Below are 20,216 nucleotides of genomic sequence, written 5' to 3'. Positions count from 1 at the left end.
AGATGAAAAGTATTTATACAGATCTGTTGATCATGTGGCCCAGAAGTTGCATTTAGAGTAAAAGAGTGCAAGAAAGCCTAGCATACCATTTGATGTGATCATGGCTGGAAATCAAGGACAAGCTATTGGAAAATCATACAGTAGCAACAAAAATCAACACACAAGTAAATGTGAGCAATTTATAGAAAACTCAATTGATCCAATATTCTCAGCTCTCCTATGGGAAGATTATTTGGTAGTGTTGAAAACATTTTGATGTCAATTTCAAAGTAGTTTTCAACAAAAACAAAATACTGAATTGCTTAAACAGTGGCAATATTTTCTAATTATACCGTTACAGGATTTTATATGTTTGTTAGAACACATCACAAAACACAGTTTAACCAGATGTGCAAAGAACTAACAGGAGCAGACTGTAAGCAGTTCTTCGAGAAGGAGCATCAGCCTGATAAACAAGGGGAAATTCTGAACAAGGATCATCAGAAGCTCCCTAAGCATACAGTTATGACAGAAAAGGAGATTGCCAGTAATAGAGAAAATGGTAGGTAGCCGTTTACTGTCTTTCACCAGTAATATTTGTATAATATTTCCATGGTAAGGCCATTGCCTGTGCTACCAGGGAGAGCTTAAACTAGATTGCAGTGGAGCAGGTTACAAAGAAGCAGCGAAGAAGGCTGGAATCTGATCCAGAATTCAATGTCAGTAAGTTGAGTTTACAAGAAAGGCAGCATGACAGGGAACAAGGAAAGGTTTTTGGATTAAATTGAATTTATTTCAATGTAAGAGGCCTGACAGAAAAGGCAGATGAACTCAGGGCATAGATAACTACATGGAACTGGGATGTAGTCATTATGGAAACGTGGCTAGAGGATGGGCAGAGCTGGCAGCTAAATGTTCCAGGTTACAGGTGCCATAGGTATGACAGAGGTAGAGGAGGGGGGAAGGAGGGAGTTGCATTCCTCATTAAGGGGAACATCACACAGTAGTCCAAGATGAAATTGCTGAAGGGTCATCCAAAGAATCTTTATGGATGGAGGTAAGGAATAAGAAGGTGATTATAACATTGTTGGGATTGTACTATAGGATCCCTAATAGTTAGCAGGAATTAGGGGAATAAATATGCAGCGAGATCGTAAAAAGTTGCAAGAATAATAACATAGTTATAGTAGGGGATTTTAAACTTCTGTAATATAAAATGGAACAGAATCAGGTTTATTATCACTGACTTACAGTATAGTACATAGAATTTGTTTTTTAGCAGTACAGTACAAAGTCATAAGTATTATTATAAATGCCAAAATAAATGCAAAAAAGTAATAATGAAGTTATGTTTATGGATGGCCATAATGAGTGATAAGGGTCTAAATGGATGAAATTTGTTAAGAGTGTTCGGGGAACGTTCCCTCAGGCAATATATAGAAAGCCCTATAGGGAAGGGCAAAACCCTGACCAACTCTTGAGTAATGTGTGTGTGAGGGGGTGGGGTGGAAACAGGTGACTGAGGTGACAGTGGAGGAGAACTTTGGTAAATAGATCATAATTCTGTTAGTTTTAAAATAGCTATGGAACTGGCCCCTGGGTTTAAGTCCTAAATTGCAGCAAGGCAAATTTTGACAGTGTTAGACTCGAAGTTGCAAATGTTGATTGGAGTAAGTTGAGGGCAAATGAACCACAGGGAAGTGGAGGGCTTTTAAAAATGAAATGACAAGAGTTTAAGTTTGCTATGTTCTTGTGAGAGTGAAAAGCAAGTCTGGCAAAAGTAGGGGACCCTGGATGACAAGGGTCATCCTGTAGCAAGGTAGAAAAGGAGGTATAGGCAGGTTTAGGCAGCTGGGGCCAAGTGAATCATTGGAGGAATATAGGAGAATGCAGGAGTATACTTCAGAAAGAAATCAGGCAAAAAGGGGACATGAGGTAGCTTTGCAGAGAAGATTGTGGAGAAATCAAAGAGATTTATAAGAATATTAAGGGAAAAATCACTATAAATTACAAAATAAATAGTGCAAAAAAGAAATAATAAGGTCATGTTTATGGACTGCCAGAGTGTTAAGTGCTTAAATGGACCTCACAGACCGAGTGGACAATTTGTCCGGAGCTGCAGGAGATGGGCGATGTCTTGAATATTTCTCTTTTTTTCCTGTGAAGAAAAACCTGAGGACTTTTGAGCTGGAGATGTGTTTTGTGGTAGTCCACATTAACAGAGGATATGCTGGATGTCTTAATACTTATGAAGATAGCTAAATCTCCAGGGATGATCAGGAACATGGGAAGGTAGAGAAGATTGGTGTAGACAGTCAAGATGGTTATCAGGATTTACAGATGGATTTTGATCAGTGGGTAAGTGAGCTAAGGAATGGCAAATGGATTTTATTTTTGGATAAGAGCAAGGTGTTGCATTTTAAGGAGACAAATCAGGTAGGACCTTACAGTGAATAGTAGGACTTGGAGAGTGTTGGAGAATAGAGGGACTTGGGAGTACAAGTACATTATTCTCTGAAAGTGGCATCATAGAAGGTGTTGAAGAAAGATTTTAGCATGCTGGACTTTATCAGTCAGGACATTCAGTATAGAAGTTGTGATATGATGTTACAGTTGTACAGATTATTGGTGAGGCTGCATTTGGAATAGTCTGCTTAGTTATGGTCACCATGCTATAGGAAATATGTTGTTGAAGTGGAAAGAGTGCAGAGGTGATTTATGATAATGTTGCTTGGCCTTGAACTGAGTTATGGAAAGGCTTTGAGGAGGTTAGGACTTCATTCATTGGAGTATAGGAGAATGAGGGGTGATCTTACAGAAGTGTACAAAACAATAAGGGACATAGATAGGGTGATACGCACGGAGATTTAATAGGAATCTGAAGGGCAACCTTTTCATCCAGAGTATGATTAATAAATGGAATGAGCTGCCAGATGAAGTATTTGAGGCAGTTATAGTAACAACATTTAAAAGTAACCCACACAGATAGGAGAAGTTTAGAGGGATATGGGCCAAATAGTACTAGTGCAGATGGGAATCTTGGTAGGCATAGAATAATTGGGCTAAAGGGCCTGTGCTGTATTTTTCAATGAAAACAATATCAATCCATATTTATTAAATTACAGAGCAAAAGGTCATTTTTTTCTCATCATGAACATTTTACCACCATCAAAAGGCATAATCTGACCAATGTTTGAATATTGGTTGAGCAGAATGATACATGTAGATTCTACATAGTTATTAAATTGAGAAGAACCAGTGAACAAGCCACAATAATTGGGATGGCTTGGAACCAAATGGCTTCTCAGCTATGGAGAGAGGAAATGCACTTTTAAGAGAACAGTTGGAAATTAAATCCCGTATGAGGCTTTAGCCATGCTAAATTATAACTGATAATTTTCAAAAAAGTTTCCTTTCCCTTAAAACTGAACGGCACAGCAGCAGCATTATTCAATAGAGTGATAAATTCAGTTACAGTTCGTGGATAATCAAGATAAAGGTCATTGTCACAAGTTTTTGTGTGTGGTGATATATTTTTCTGCTTAAATAATTAATGTAATTTTGCAATTATATTTTAATAGGTGAAGGATCTGTTTCAACACAATGTAAGATTTCAGCATTCTTTCCAAAGAGTGAGAAATTAAAAGCATCAAATGTTTCAGGGACTTCAAACTCTTGGCATTGTGTTTATGACAGTTCAGTAAAAAGCTGTCCCCCTGAAGCTCAGGAAGTAACAACAAAAAGTATACGGCCTCCAACATCAAATGAAACACTGTTGCCTTTCTCCTCTGATGTGAATTTGAAGTTTGGTAAGTTAAATGAATTAAACTATGCTAGAACAGCTCTAGTTTACAGTATTTCTGACATTTAACAAACATGAAATTCTCTATACCCTTTTATCTTGCTAAAATAGTTTTCCATATCCAATGTTAATTTTAAAATCTACCACTTTCAGGTATTTGCCCTTTGCTGTGCTTCTACTGGACGAAGTGTTCAGTGATAATACTCTTGCTTCTGTCTTTAGAATGTAACACTGACTCAAAAATACAGTGGCTCAATCTGAAAAGAAGCAAGAGTTTTTCCAGTGTCCAAGACAAAATTTCTCTCTCAATCAAAGTCTAAATCTGTGGAGCTGACCACTTGTTTCATTGAGTTAGCTGCTGTGTATCCTTGACTATAATATCGACTGTTTTCTACGAATATTTAATTGGTTGAAGACCACTTAAAGTTGTCCTATGTTGTTCAAGGCATTCTGTAAAGCAGATCTTTTTGGATAAGCTAACTTGCTTACCTATTATTCATTTATCTCGGTGAAAATCGATGTCATGGTTTATTTTAAAAAGGTAAGTAAATATCCAGAGAATAAGCAATAAGATGTAGAAGATTAATGGAAACTGTATTAAGCATAATAGGCTTTTTAGTGTATATTCCATTGCAAGCCATCCTTGTACTGCATAATAATTACTGTATAACTTTTAGTAAATTAGAGGGAATAGATTGGCTTTCTTTCGTTGTTAGTTGCCATTAACAAAGGCTTCTCTGCATGTTTACACATTTCTAGAGTTTTTGCCTGTACAACTGTTATGTACCCCGTAACTGGGTTGCCAAACCAGCAGAAATGGATCACTCAGTTGGAGTCTGGATTACTAGAACTAAGAAAGTTTTATTAACGAAACAAGCAACACAGTAATCGAAAGGATAATAAATGCAACAGTTCAGCAATGATAAACACACATGTGCACAGAATTAAGATAATAGCATCAATCAAGCTCTATCGTTATCTAGGGGTAAATGACCAAATTTCAAAGTGACTCAAAGTTCAGTCCAGTTTAGTAGTTCAGTTCGCAGTAATCGTTGCCATGGCGATGGACAACGTGGGGGGAGAGAGAGAGAACAGGAACAACTGATCATTCAGACACGGCTTCACACAGACCGGCGATATGGCTCACAAGCAGCTTTTGGGCAGGTCCTTGGTGATGTCACCTGAGGTCACCGACTGTGACCCCTCCTCCAGATGCGGTCGATCCTCTGCAGTGAACCCGGCACCCAGGCAAGGGCGGACACATACCGGGTTCCTGCTGATCGTACCTTTTCACCCTGGCCGTTGTCTGGTACTTCCCACCGACTCGTGAGAGGCGTACCGCTTCCAGGGTCTCGTTACCTCGGGTGGCGTGTGTGTCCTGCCTTAGCGAACCGGTCCCTTTTTATCCCCCTGCTGGGGTATCGCCTGTCCATCACTTCAAACAGTTCAGGGTTCAAAGGAGGAGCCGCTCCAGACAGCTCTCTACACATCTCCAGGTGCTGTTTCATTGTGTCCCTTATCTCTCTCTTGAAGACAGGTGGCAGACCAACTGCTGATCACACAGGACAGCTAACATCTTATCTATGTTTATTCGTCACATAATTTACCTGGAAATTCTTGAGTCAGTCTGAGAACTTCCTAATATGGATTGAAGGAAGAAGTGACAGGGAAGAGCCTGAAGCCATTTATGATGTCATTCACTTCCTCAGGACATTCCAAACTGCTTAATCTCTTAAACCTACAGGCATAGTCTTGATTTAATTAAACCTGAAGACAAGAATAATCATTGAGTCAGAAATGAAGTCACAAATTATGGTTTTAATACAAAGTCTGTTTAATGAGGAGTCATTATGTCAGTAAACAGATGTGTTATAAAAATTAGGTGGGTTTTATATAACTTTGAAGTGTGATGTAACTCATTAAAATACCTGAATGCACATTTTGTAATCTAGATATTGAAATGCTTTAGGTATATTAAAGCAATCTCTGTTGCATTTTTTCTCCGTAAACTTGAGTTTTAGCATTCCCAGACTGAACTGATCTGATGCTTCCAAAGCTATCAAATCAATATGGAATAAAACAAAATTGCCACAAAGTTTACTTATTTTAAAAGTTCTTTTAAAAATCAGATTAAGATTAACTTTTAAAAAATAATTATGCTCTTCTGTTTTATGTATTTTCTACCAAATTTAAATACTTGATGTTGTTATGTTGTTTTATTGAATATAATTTGCTTTGTAGAGCTGGATTGTTGATACCTGTACACTTCAGACTCACGGTGTGAGGCTAACATATTAGTTTGGAAAATATTCCCTAACTTGATCTCAGACTTTTAACCACAAAGGAATATCATCACCTGCTCACATATTATTATTGTCTCAATAGTTAAGTAAAGAAAAACAGATATAGTTGTAGAATTGTTTTTAATGTAGTAACTGCCATTGTATGAAAATTTGTGTGAAAACAGTTTTCCAACTAGGTAAATGCAGCAACAGAGTCTGCTTAAAATTCTTCCCAAACATTCTCCTTCTGTGCTGTTTCCCGATTCATTTTCTGCATTGTACTGAAAGGTACTGTATGACATTAAGAATGTGCACACTAATGTTTTAATTTATATGAATCATTTTTAATATTTAAAACTTTGCAACATATTCTGCTAGGTTTCCACTGCACACATTGTAGAATTGATGCAACAGTGCCATTTAGTTGTCAGTACTGTGACTTCACCTGCTGCATGTCCTGCTGGAAGCAGTTATTGAAGGTTAGACTGATCTTTAAACTTTGATGGGGAAAAGGATTGTAACTGTTTTGGAAGGTTGATTGATTATAATCATGACCAGATCAAATCTGAGAAAACTAACTGAAAAGATAGTCTCTTGTTGCATGCATATTTAGGAGCAGATAGGTGGTTGACTATGTTTTTAAAAATGTAATTAAATTAAATTGTTTATTTAATTTGGCTTGGATTGCAGTTTATGTAACTGCTTAACTTGTATAAATGTGCGCATTTATTTTTAAATTGGATTGAAGTTTTCTTCTCGCTTTTCCTTTGCTACTTTCTCCTCATTATAATTTGGACTTATGCCAAGTATATGTTTGTTTTTCTGCTACTTGGGAATTATAAAGTGCATCTATAACTGTCTATTGAGTTCACTTCTGATGCATGTTCAGTGGTTACTTTATTAGATACAGGAATGGTCTTCTGTTGCTATAGCCTGTCCACTTGATGGTTCAACGTGTTGTGTGTTCAGAGATGCTCTTCTGCACACCACTGTAGTAATGCTTAATTGATTAAGTTACTGTCGCCTTCCCATCAGCTTGAACCAGTCTGGCTGTTCTCTTCTGATAGCTTTTATTAACATAGCGTTTTCGCCAGCAGAGCTACAGCTCATTGAATGTTTTTTGTTTCTTTTAGATTAGATTATGAGAACACTCAGTTCTCTTTTATTGTCATTTAGAAATGCATACATGCATTAAGAAATGATACAATGTTTCTCCAGAGTGATATCACAGAAAACAGGACAAACCAAAGACTAACACTGCCAGAACCACATAATTATAACATATAGTTACAGCAGTGCAAAGCAATACCATAATTTGATGAAGAACAAACCATGGGCACGGTAAAAAAAGTCTCATAGTCCCCGAGTCCCCGCTAGCAGGCGACAAAAGGGAGAAACTCCCTGCCATAAACCTCCAGGCACTGTCAACTTGCCGATACCTTGGAAGCAGCCGACCACAGCCGACACTGAGTTTGTCCGTCCGAAAACTTCGAGCCTCCGACCAGCCCCTCTGATACAGCCTCCCGAACGCCATCCTCTGCCAAACGCCTTTGACCTAGTCCCGGCCGCTGAAACAAGCAAAGCCGAGGATTTGGAGCCTTCTGCTCCAGAGATTCCGGTTACCACACAGTAGCAGCGGCAGCGAAGCGGGCATTTCAGAAGTTTTCCAGATGTTCCTCTGTACTGTCACGTCTGTCTCCATCAAATCAGAATTGTGCACGGTCCCCTACTTGACAGATAACAGATATTATTCACCAGAAAGGCTGCGCGCGCTGCCATCTTCTCCTCCTCTAGGATGGATGGTTTAACATCTTCGCCGTCTTCTTGCACTATTCTGTGTAAACTCTAGAGACTGTTGTCTGTGAAAATCCCAGGAGATCAGTTTCTGAGATACTCAGACCACTCCATCTTACACCAACAATCGTTCCATAGTCAAAGTTAATTTGATCGCATTTCTTTCCCATTCTGATGTATTGTCTGAACAACAACAACTGAACCTCTTGATCATACCTGTATGTTTTAATGCATTGAGTTGCTGCCACATGATTAGCTGATTAGATATTTGTATTAATGAGTGGGTATAGTCTGATAAGTATAGAAGAACAGAGAAATGTAAAAGGCCACAAAAAATCTCAATATTTAAATATATCAATACTTAAAGTTGTAAGTGCCATGTACTAGAAAATGAATTAGAATTTTGGGCAGATGGGGATACAAGCACCATTATCAGGATATGACCTTGGTACAGTAGGCTTAGGATTTTATTACAGAATAAGAGATGAGAGGAATTTTCAGTGTATATTGTGGAATCACCATTGTGGTCATTGGGAAGAAAATCTGATCATGAGAGGAAGCTTCAAATACTATGTTATCAATAAAGTGGGATAGACAAGAAAATTTAACCAACTCTATTTTCAAAGTTCTGATTGTAAGTAGGTTTAAAGGTATTTTTTGTGGTTGAGAATTGTTGACAAACTAGGGAAGGAGATGAAGAGAATTCTTTAAACACACAAATTTGTTGGAAATTTGAATGTTTTGCTGCATCCGTGTCCTGTATATCTGTAATATGATCAGAAAGCGCTGCTGGCTGTTAAATATACTGTACAGCAATCCCACCTCACTAGTGAACTGTTGGACTACACAGAAGCTCCACAGCTCGTGCTTACTGCGCACGCCATTGTGTGCTAAAGATTTCTGCAAGAGGTGCCCTCGAAAGCCGTGCGCACAAATGTAAAAGAGAAGAACGTGCGCTGGGAACCGGGAGCGACTTAGATCAAAGCCTTTCAGGCCGCTCTCCCATCATTCTTACTCCAAACATCCATTCACTTGAAAATAAACTGGACTCCCTGCAGCTGAGCCTGAACCAGCGGGAGCTGAAGACCATCTGCCCACTCATCCTCACGGAAACTTGGCTTCAGGACTTGATGCCAGATGCAGCCATCCAGCTGGAAGGTTTCAGCATGTTTCAAGGTGACAGGAGCCCAGCGATCTCAGGCAAGACCTGTGGTGGCAGTATCTGCATTTACCGAAATAAAAACTGGTGTGTGAATGGCATCCCACTGTTCACCAATGATTGAGTTCATTTTTGTGAAATGCAGACTGCTTTATATACCGAGGGAGTTCACAGTTGTGTTGGTAGCTGTATATATCTCTTCTTCCCAACTAATGCTGGCAAGGCACTGCATGAGCTCTACAGTGCATCAGTGACTTTCAAATCTTCATTGTGTCTGGTGATTTTAACCATGCAAAACTGAAAACAATCCTGCCTAAATTCCACCAGAATGTTGTTTCTGCTACCAGAGATGAAAATGCACTTGACCTGGTGTATACAAACATATCAGGTGCATATAAAGCAGTTCCCCATCCCCATATTGGGCTCTAGGATCACTTAGCTGTAATGCTAATTCCAGCATACAACCACTGATCAAAGGGCCAAACTGGTTTTAAAGCGGTGAAGACCTGGCCTGAGGGGGCAATCTCAGCACTGCAGGACTGCTTTGAAAACACAAACTGGAGAAGGTTGATGGAGGCTGTTACCAATGGCAACCACATTAACATCAAGGAATATATGGATTCTGTGACCAGCTACACAGAGAAGTGTACTGGGGATGTTACCATGATGAAGCACAGACAGGTGAGGGCAAATCAGAAGCCATGGCTTAACTGCAGAGGTCTGTGCATGGCTGAGGGATCATGATGCTGCCTTTAGAGTGAAGGATGTGACAGCTGTCAGAGAAGCAAGAACTATGCTTTTCCACTTCAATAGGACAGTGAAATGGGAGCATTCTCAAAGAATTTATAGCCACTTCTGTGATACCAGAGACATGAGGCGCATGTGGCAGGGAATAATTGAGAGGATTACAGACTACAAGGCTACCCTGCGCGTCAGTGACCAGGATACTTCACTCCCTGAGAGGCTGTATGTATTTTACGTCCGGTTTGATGCACAGATCAAAGTGCCTGCAAGGAAGACGTACCTTCTCCCAGGGGAGCAGACACTCCGTCTGGCTGAAGCTGAGGTGAGGAAGACCCTGGCCAGAGTCAACCCATTGAAAGCTGTGGAGCCCAATAATATACAAGGTTGGGTTCTGAAAGACTGCGCAGCCCACCTAACTGAGTTGCTAACAGATTCAGCATCACTCTGGAACAGTCCATTGTCCCCTCGGCTTTTAAGGTGGCAACTATCATTCCAGTGCCAAAGAAGGTGACAGTAATCTATCTAAATGACTATAGTCCGGTGGCGTTAACATCAAGCAATGTGAAATGCTTTGAGCGGCTAGTCATGGAGTGCATTAATGTCTTCCTCCCAGCTACAGAGGACCACTTCCAGTTTGCTTATTGCTCAAGTTGATCCACAGACAATGCAGTAACTTCTGCCTCCACTCTGTCCTGTCCCACCTGGAAAATGGGGTCTCAGATGCCAGGCTGCTATATTAGAGACTTTAGTTCGATGTTTAACACCATCATACCCCAGAGACTATGGGGAAACTGTCAGCACTGGGTCTCCACGCCTCCCACTGCAACTGGCGCCTGAAATTTTTAACGGAAAGGCCACAGTCAGTCTGTGTGGGTAGCAACGTCTCTAGTCCTGTTACGCTAAACGCTAACGTTCCCCAGGGCTGTGTGCTCAGTACACTGCTGATGCATGATTGTGTCACAGGATTCAGCTCAAACTGTGTCATCATGTTTGCAAATGACGCAACACTGGTTGGCCTCATCAACAACAATGATGAGACGGAGTACAGAGTGGAAGTGGAGCAGCTGGTGGATTGGTGTGAGGAGCAAAACCTAAGTTAATGCATGGAGAGAGTTATGTGCACCAAGTTCCTGGGAGTTCACATCACAGATAACCTCACCTGGTCTCTTAATATCACCACCCTGAACAAGATGACACAGCAGTGCCTCCGCTTCCTAAGGAGAAGCTCCTTCCCACCCACCCTCGCCATCTTAATTGAATTTTATAAGAACACATTGAGTGCATCCTGACAAGTTGCATCTCCGTCAGGTATGGGAGCAGCTGAGCATCAGACCGGAAGTCCCTACAAAGGACTGTGAGAAAGAGCTGAGGGGATCATAGGGGTCTCCCTACCATCCATTGGGGACATTTATCAGGAGTGCTGTGTACACCTGGACCTTAGTATTATTAAGGATCCTGCCCATCAATCCAGCATCCTCTCTGACTTTCTACCATCAAGCAAGAGACTCTGATGCACAAAAACAAGAACGGTCAGGATGAGAAACAGTTTGTTCTCTCAGGCCATTAGGCTTCTGAATTCCCTGCCGCATTGCATTCAAAGTGTCAATGATTAATCTATTCTCTATCTTATGATATTTAATTTACACACTTACTTTATTTATGTGTAATTCATCTGTAGATTTTATCCTTACTTACATAAGTTATTGTGTGTTGTATTCACTGCTGTGCTTTACACCCTGATTTGATGAAACATTGGTTTGTTTGACAGTATACATGTGTATGGTTAAATGACAATAAACTTGAATTGAATAAATGTTTGAGGCAGGGGATATTGCATCTTTTCAAGAGAAGTTGGATAAATATTTCGAGCTACTTAAATGCAGGTTTCCAGAAAAAGAATCAGGCAGTGGAATTGGATTTTTCTCACTATTAGCCAATTTAGATCTAGTGGATGAAATGGGCACCATCCTTTAACTTTATATAGTTCCATGCTACTGTCAGTCATGCAATTCCCAGGTAGAGATTCGGGAATACCATCGCACTCAGATGTAGAAGGATTTGTCATTACTGATTCAGTAACAACTTTGTTTTCCCATCAGTGTTGTTAGCTCTGATCTGAACCCCTGAACCTGGAGGGCTGGTGGACCACTCTTAGTCTGTCCTCTACTCTTTGGTCTGTTTGGCATAGGTGACCCAACCAAGAGCCAAAGCATAAAGCCCTGACTGCAACCAGCATAGCCATCTGGATCATTGAGGTGCCCAGGCCTCCAAACCACGACAGGGTTTTGGTCCTTGTGGAGATGCTGCTACTCTATGCCTTCTGTTCTCTTGACATTTGCACCTAGTCTAAATGACTATCTGATCTACCTGTGACTTTCATAATTTTATATCAGATCTTAGTGTCAGATCTTCCAAAGAAAACTCATTTGTCCAACCTCTCCTTATAGCTAATACCCTCCAAGCTATGTCTGGATGCAGTTTAAATTGTTAAATCCAAAAAAAAAAGTGCATGTTGTTTTGAATGTTCCCTACTTGCACTTCCCAGTAAGTTCCAAGTATTCTATTATGTTCCTGGCATTTCAATTGTATTTCAGTGGAATAGTAGTTCCTGTTAATGTTAAACAAGCTTTGTCTGGTTTGCGAAATGCCAGACAAGTAGTTTATACATTTTATTCTTACTACTAGATTATATCAATTAATAACAATCATGAAGTATCTTATAACTGTGTATATTAGATTACGCTATCTTGATCTTTAAGGTTTTACAGCCAATAATCATAATCTTTAATTGGGAGCAGCATGTGGGTTGTATGAAATGTTCTGGGGAAACAAGTAGTATTGACAGAGTTCCAATCAAATCGCACATCAAGCAACACAATACTTACGATATACTTCAATATTCCAAAAAACTTTATTCACAAAACCTTTTGACATACAAAGCTATGTTTTACAATTTTAAAATCGCAGTGTTCAGATGTGCAAAGCTATAGAGACCTGTCCATACACTCAGGGCTGTAACCGCTGCCAATGGTGCATCTACCAAATGCTGACTTGAAGAGGGTGAATACTTTTATATTTGTAATTAATGTAGATCACTTTGTAGAGATCGGTTTTCACTTTGACACGGAAGAGTCTTTTTCTGTTGATCAGTAACAAATTAAATCCACTGTGATTCAATGTTGCAAAATAGTAAAACGTGAAAACTTCTTGGGGGGAGGGGGGGTGAATACTTTTTATAGGCACTGTAGTTCAATTGGTCACAGCAATTAATCTGTTTTCTCCATTTCTGCAGAATTTTCCCTTTGGAAATCAAAGATAAATTACATTGAAAAGAAAAAAGAAAGCTGTTTTAAGTATTATTTCTAAAAGATGAAAATCACTTCGATGCTATTCTTGACTGATATTTTTATTGTAATATTTACAATTATCTTACACTGAGCCATATTAAGTTGAGAGCATTAAAGAGCATCATTATTTTCTCAGCTATCTAATGTACTCACCTATATTGAAATGCAGCTCATTTTACAAACTTATTCTTTGTTCTTCTGTCTTTCCAGGAGAGTAAAATATGCCCTCAATGCAAAGGAACCACCACCAGAAGATACTTGAGGCAAGTTTTCTTTGAGACAGATAATTCACAAGGCTATGACGGACTTTCATGAATGACTGAAACTTGAATATGATTTTTAGAGAGTATCAAAGTGTTGGGCTGTAATTTGTAGCAACCATTATCATTTTTTTTGTAAAAAGCACAGAGTATGTGAATAATAAATACTTCGGACAAAAAACAATATTTTTACTAAGTAATGTCTTGATATGATTTTGTGGCGTGATAACTGTCATTTTGATTTTTTCACCTAAGTTACAATTTCATAAAACATTTACAGTGCTTTGAGAAAGCAAATATTTCCACATTTTACTGTCTCATTTTCTAAATTTAAAATATTGAAGTAGGATTTTTCAGTTAATATACAAAACATTATGCATCGTGTCAAATCAAAAGAAAAATTCCAAAACCGGTTAACAATTTACTAAAAATTAAAACCAAATTGTGAAGCTGAAAAAACTATTCATCCCTTTGGTAATTACTACATTAAGTTTCCTCAGGAGCAATATATTATCTTACCAACTCACCCAATTTGTTGATGTAGAAAATTGGAGGATCACCTGTTTTCAATTAATTCATAAGAATAAATACCCCCTCTCTCAGTGGTTTCTGAGTAGTACCAACATACACTTCAAAATGTTGTAAAGCCAAAACAAGAGATAATAATTCCTTTTCTATAGTTGAATAATTTCTTTGATGGGCATTAAATTTCTTAAAAAAGTAAGCTACCAGACGATCAACTTCATCACCCTCATCCCTTTGAAGTAACACTGCTCCTGCAGCTTCGTCACTAGCAGTTACAGCTAATGAAAATGGTTTTTCAAAGTCAGAGGATTTGAGCACAGGTTGACTACATAGTATAGTTTTCAATTTATCAAAGACCTCTTGACAAGACTCTGTCCAAACAAACTTTTCATTTTTCCTCAAGAGGTTAGTTAATGGAAGAGCAATGTTCGCAAAAGTCTAACAACATTTTCGGTAATATCCTACCATACGGTGACTAGTGGGGTACCGCAAGGCTCAGTGCTGGGACCCCAGTTGTTTACAATATATATTAATGACTTGGATGAGGGAATTAAATGCAGCATCTCCAAGTTTGCGGATGACACGAAGCTGGGTGGCAGTGTTAGCAGTGAGGAGGATGCTAAGAGGATGCAGGGTGACTTGGATAGGTTGGGTGAGTGGGCAAACTCATGGCAGATGCAATTTAATGTGGATAAATGTGAAGTTATCCACTTTGGTGGCAAAAATAGGAAAACAGATTATTATCTGAATGGTGGCCGATTAGGAAAAGGGGAGGTGCAACGTGACCTGGGTGTCATTATACACAAGTCATTGAAAGTGGGCATGCAGGTACAGCAGGCGGTGAAAAAGGCGAATGGTATGCTGGCATTTATAGCGAGAGGATTCGAGTACAGGAGCAGGGAGGTACTACTGCAGTTGTACAAGGCCTTGGTGAGACCACACCTGGAGTATTGTGTGCAGTTTTGGTCCCCTAATCTGAGGAAAGACATCTTTGCCATAGAGGGAGTACAAAGAAGGTTCACCAGATTGATTCCTGAGATGGCAGGACTTTCATATGAAGAAAGACTGGATGAACTGGGCTTGTACTCGTTGGAATTTAGAAGATTGAGGGGGGATCTGATTGAAACGTATAAGATCCTAAAGGGATTGGACAGGCTAGATGCAGGAAGATTGTTCCCGATGTTGGGGAAGTCCAGAACGAGGGGTCACAGTTTGAGGATAGAGGGGAAGCTTTTTAGGACCGAGATTAGGAAAAACTTCTTCACACAGAGAGTGGTGAATCTGTGGAATTCTCTGCCACAGCAAACTGTTGAGGCCAGTTCATTGGCTATGTTTAAGAGGGAGTTAGATATGGCCCTGGTGGCTACAGGGGTCAGGGGGTATGGAGGGAAGGCTGGGGCGGGGTTCTGAGTTGGATGATCAGCCATGATCATAATAAATGGCGGTGCAGGCTCGAAGGGCCGAATGGCCTACTCCTGCACCTATTTTCTATGTTTCTATACCCAAGAATGTTCTGAGAGTTTTCTTATTAGTTGGAGTGGGTACTTCTAAAATTGCCGGAACAGGAGCTAATTTTCCTTGACCAACAACATAACCAAGGTAGGTCACTGTGGCATGACCAAATTCACTTTTAGCTAAGTTAATAGTTAAGTTCACTTTTGAAAATCTTTCAAATAGTTTCTCCACCGCAGTAATATGTGCTTTCTAAGTATTATTTCCTGTAACTGAATCATCAATATGGACATCTGTATCTTTTAACCCATGAATCACAGAATTAATTATCCGCTGGAATGTATCTGGTGCATTCTTCATCCCAAATGGAAGAACATTATATTCATATAACCTGGGGTTACAAATGCAGAAGTCTCTCTACCTCTTTCCGTCAATGGAACACACCAATAACCTTTTAGCAAATCAATCTCTGTAAGGAACTTTGCTTGTCCAACTTTATCCACACAATCATCTACCCTAGGGATCGGATATGCATCAGTTTTTGTCACAGCATTCACCTTCCTGTAATCTGTACAAAACCGAATACTACTGTCTGGCTTAGGCACCATAACACACGGTGAACTCAAATTCGAATTAAAAGGTCTAATAATATTATTCTCTAACATATACTTAATTTCTTGTTCAGCAAGTTCACATTTTTCCCTGTTCATCCGATATGGATGTTGCTTTATAGGCTTTGTATCTCCCAACATCTACATCATGCAAAGCTACGGTGGTTCTTCTAGGAACGTCTGAAAATAAATCCCTATTTTTAAAAATTAACTGTTTCATCTGCTCTCTGCTCTGGCTGTAAATGACCTAATTTCTCATCAGTATTTTCCAGAATTGTTGAGTTTGCTAATCTGGCAGAAATAATGTTGGGTTTAAAATGAGTTTCAGATGAATCATCCATTAAGTTCCCAGTGAACAAACTCATTATTATTGACCACAGCAGTCATAGTAGCAGCCTGTTTCTCATAATACGGTTTTATCATATTTATATAACACAGCTGTGTTGGCTTTCTTTGATCTGGGGTTTTTATCACGTAATCCACATCATTTATTTAAGATTTAATCTCATAAGGACCATGAAATTTAGCTTGTAATGGGTTCGTTTGCACTGGGAAAAGAACCAACACCTTATCTCCAGGCTTAAATGACTTCATTCTAGCTTCCTTATCATACTAAGTCTTCATTTTCTCCTAAGCCGATTTTAAATTTTCCGTGGCTAAGCTACAAGCTTTGTGTAATCTTTCCTTGAATTTTAAAACATAATCAAGCTCCCTTATTAATCTACTGTTCCTTCAACAAGGCCAAAGGTCCTTGAACTCTATGCCCAAACACAAGTTCAAAAGGACTAAAACCTAATGATTCCTGCACTGCCTCCTGTACTGCAAAAAGTAGTAAATGTACACCTTCATCCCAGTCCTTTTCATTTTCCACATCTCCAAGTTTGCGGATGACACGAAGCTGGGTGGCAGTGTTAGCAGTGAGGAGGATGCTAAGAGGATGCAGGGTGACTTGGATAGGTTGGGTGAGTGGGCAAACTCATGGCAGATGCAATTTAATGTGGATAAATGTGAAGTTATCCACTTTGGTGGCAAAAATAGGAAAACAGATTATTATCTGAATGGTGGCCGATTAGGAAAAGGGGAGGTGCAACGAGACCTGGGTGTCATTATACACCAGTCATTGAAAGTGGGCATGCAGGTACAGCAGGCGGTGAAAAAGGAGAATGGTATGCTGGCATTTATAGCGAGAGGATTCGAGTACAGGAGCAGGGAGGTACTACTGCAGTTGTACAAGGCCTTGGTGAGACCACACCTGGAGTATTGTGTGCAGTTTTGGTCCCCTAATCTGAGGAAAGACATCCTTGCCGTTGAGGGAGTAGAAAGAAGGTTCACCAGATTGATTCCTGGGATGGCAAGACTTTCATATGAAGAAAGACTGGATGAACTAGGCTTGTACTCATTGGAATTTAGAAGATCGAGGGGGGATCTGATTGAAACGTATAAAATCCTAAAGGGATTGGACAGCCTAGATGCAGGAAGATTGTTCCCGATGTTGGGGAAGTCCAGAACGAGGGGTCACAGTTTGAGGATAAAGGGGAAGCCTTTTAGGACTGAGATTAGGAAAAACTTCTTCACACAGAGAGTGGTGAATCTGTGGAATTCTCTGCCACAGAAAACAGTTGAGGCCGGTTCATTGGCTATATTTAAAAGGGAGTTAGATATGGCCCTTGTGGCTACGGGGATCAGAGGATATGGAGGGAAGGCTGGTGCAGGGTTCTGAGTTGGATGATCAGCCATGATCATAATAAATGGCGGTGCAGGCTTGAAGGGCCAAATGGCCTACTCCTGCACCTATTTTCTATGTTTCTATGTTTCTTAATAAATGCGAAAACAGTTCTGAAGTGGTAAATTCGAACACAATTCTCAAAATGATAAATTTGAAAGTCCAAGAGATTTATACAGTCAAATTAGTGGAGACTTTCCTGAAGTAGAGAATTCCTCAAAGATGTGACGTTACTGCTGATCCCAACCGGAACCTGCCTTGTCTGCAGGATTCACAATGACGGAAATAAAACGGTTTAAAGGAACTGACCTTTTCCTCTGGAGAATAGACATCGCACAATCCTTCTGGCTTTAGCAGAGGATATGTCAGATGCAGGTCATGTTTTCTTGAACAAAGATTCAATAAAGGTCAATCCTCTCCAAAACCGCCAAACGATATCAGCTTTACTCGACTGGGCGAATTCCTGTACTTCGGTAAGGTCTTCACTCTCCAATACTACTTACAATAGAAAGTAGAACTCTACTTTAAAATGAAACTGCATCATAAGATGAATACGCAGCATAACAGAGTATCTGACGAATTAAATAACGAACTAAACTTAAAAACTAACTCCGTCACCCCGGGGTCTCCCTTTTATACCTGTGGTGAACATGTCATCACGTGACCTCACACTGGTGGGAAAATTACATCACCCCACCATCACATGACCATTGCCTCCTGCTCATAAGATACTCAACTACATTATGGTCATAAGACAGTCACAAGATATCCATGAGGTATGTAACAATTCTAATATCTGAAAAAATCCGAAACACTTCAGGCCCAAGCATTTTGGATATAGGGTACTCAACCTGTATTTATTCAGAATGTGCCAATGTGCTTACCAGCTACTGTCGTTTATTCGCAATAGGGTTAGAGAAAAGTGTGTTCCTATATCGCATTCAGCATGTAACATGATAAAATAATATTTCAGAAATATTGATTAGGGAGTACATATTGGCCAAAACGTGGTAAATTTACTGCACTTCAAAATATCCCCATGGGGCTTTTTGCATCGATGGAATGGCATCATTTTAAATCGGTGTTTCTCAACCTTTTTTGTCCTAGAGGAACCCTTGAAATAATTTTCAGGTCTTGGGGAACCCCTACATAAAATTATTATATCTACACCTCACAGTAGGTTAGTGGGATCAGTAAGTTGTGGTTATAATAATCCAAAAACAATTGTCAATGCTCTTTTGAGTAGAAAATGAATTTTTAACTAATGTTTCTTAGAAAACAGACAGTTAAGCTTAGCTTACCTTTCTTGAAATCAATCTCTTTCTTTCCTTTCATAAATTTTTAAAGCTCATGAGGCAAACATAATAACTTTCTGTTAAATAACTGGCTTAAGCCAAAAAGGGATTTAATTTTTCTAAAGGTAGACCTGGTACATTTAATTTACTACTATTTACAACATGAAAATTCAATGACAATATTGAATAATAAAGGTACTAAAACGAATGACATTTATTGATGAAATCTGTTGACTCATCAGCCTGGATAGAGAAGCTATCATACTATATGAGAGTGAACCTTTTCAATTTCTTGTAGTGCGTCTTGTTCTAGCATTTTCCCACTGTAAGTTTACATGCTGGCATTATTAGGTTCTCACTAACCATAACTTTTCCTTTTCTGGGTAATAGGTTAGACCATAAGACATAGGAGCAGAATTACGCCATTCAGCCCATCAAGTCTGCTCCGCCATCCCATCATGGCTGATCCCCAATCCCATTCAACCCATACACCTGCATTCTCACCATAGCCTTTCATGCACTGACCAATCAAGAAACCATCAATTTCCACCTTAAATATACCCACGGACTTAGCTTCCGCCACAGTCTGTGGCAGATAATTCCACAGCTTCACTACTCGAGCTAAAAAATAATTCCTCCTTAGCTCTGTTCTAAAAGGTCACCCCTCAATCTTGAGGTTGTGCCCTCTAATTCTGGATACCCCCACCACAAGAAACAAGGAAACATCCTCTCCATATCCACTTTATCTAATCCTTTCAAAATTTGTAGGTTTCAATTAACCCCCCTCCTCACCCACCACATTCCAGTGAATACAGGCCCAAAGCTGTCAAACGCTCCTCATATGTAAATCCTTTCATTCCCAGAATCATCCTTGTGAACCTCCTCTGGACCGACTCCAATGACAACATATCCTTTCTGAGATATGGGGCCCAAAACTGTTGACGATACTCCAAGTGTGGCCTGACTAGTGTTTATAAAGGCTTAGCATTATCTCCTTGCTTCTATATTTTATTTCCCTTGAAATAAATGCTAACATGGCATTTGCCTTCTTTACCACAGATTCAACCTGTGAATTAACCTCCTGGGAGTCTTGCACCTCTAATGTTTGAACCATATCCCCATAGAGATAACAGTCTGCACTACTGGTCCTTTTACAAAAATGCATAATCTTTCATTTCCCAACATTGTATTCTGTCTTAAATTTGTTTTGCCCATTCTTCCAATTTATCTAAGTCTTGCTGCA

At 39.5% G+C, this 20,216-nt stretch overlaps 1 protein-coding gene across 9 annotated transcripts in view; it reads left to right on the top strand.

Annotated features, from left to right (window-relative positions):
- Window positions 1–20,216, top strand: part of rtel1 (regulator of telomere elongation helicase 1) — a 205,793-nt gene that overhangs the window by 177,607 nt on the left and 7,970 nt on the right. For 6 of the 9 annotated variants that reach the window (XR_010017115.1, XM_063041434.1, XM_063041430.1 and 3 more), the window contains 4 exons: window positions 341–541; window positions 3,561–3,788; window positions 6,442–6,542; window positions 13,318–13,370. Coding sequence is in view for 8 of the 9 variants with exons in the window: in XM_063041434.1 (XP_062897504.1) it covers window positions 341–541; window positions 3,561–3,788; window positions 6,442–6,542; window positions 13,318–13,370 (583 nt within the window). In the remaining variant the exon portion in view is untranslated. Of the gene's footprint in view, window positions 1–340; window positions 542–3,560; window positions 3,789–6,441; window positions 6,543–13,317; window positions 13,459–20,216 lie in introns of those variants that run through there. The other 3 variants (XM_063041432.1, XM_063041433.1, XM_063041431.1) reach the window with 2 other exon arrangements.

This window comes from Mobula hypostoma, chromosome 2 (genome assembly GCF_963921235.1).
Source record: "Mobula hypostoma chromosome 2, sMobHyp1.1, whole genome shotgun sequence".
NCBI lineage: Eukaryota > Metazoa > Chordata > Chondrichthyes > Myliobatiformes > Myliobatidae > Mobula > Mobula hypostoma.
The sequence above is the reverse complement of the archived record's forward strand: the minus strand, read 5'-3'. Positions and strand labels throughout refer to the sequence as shown.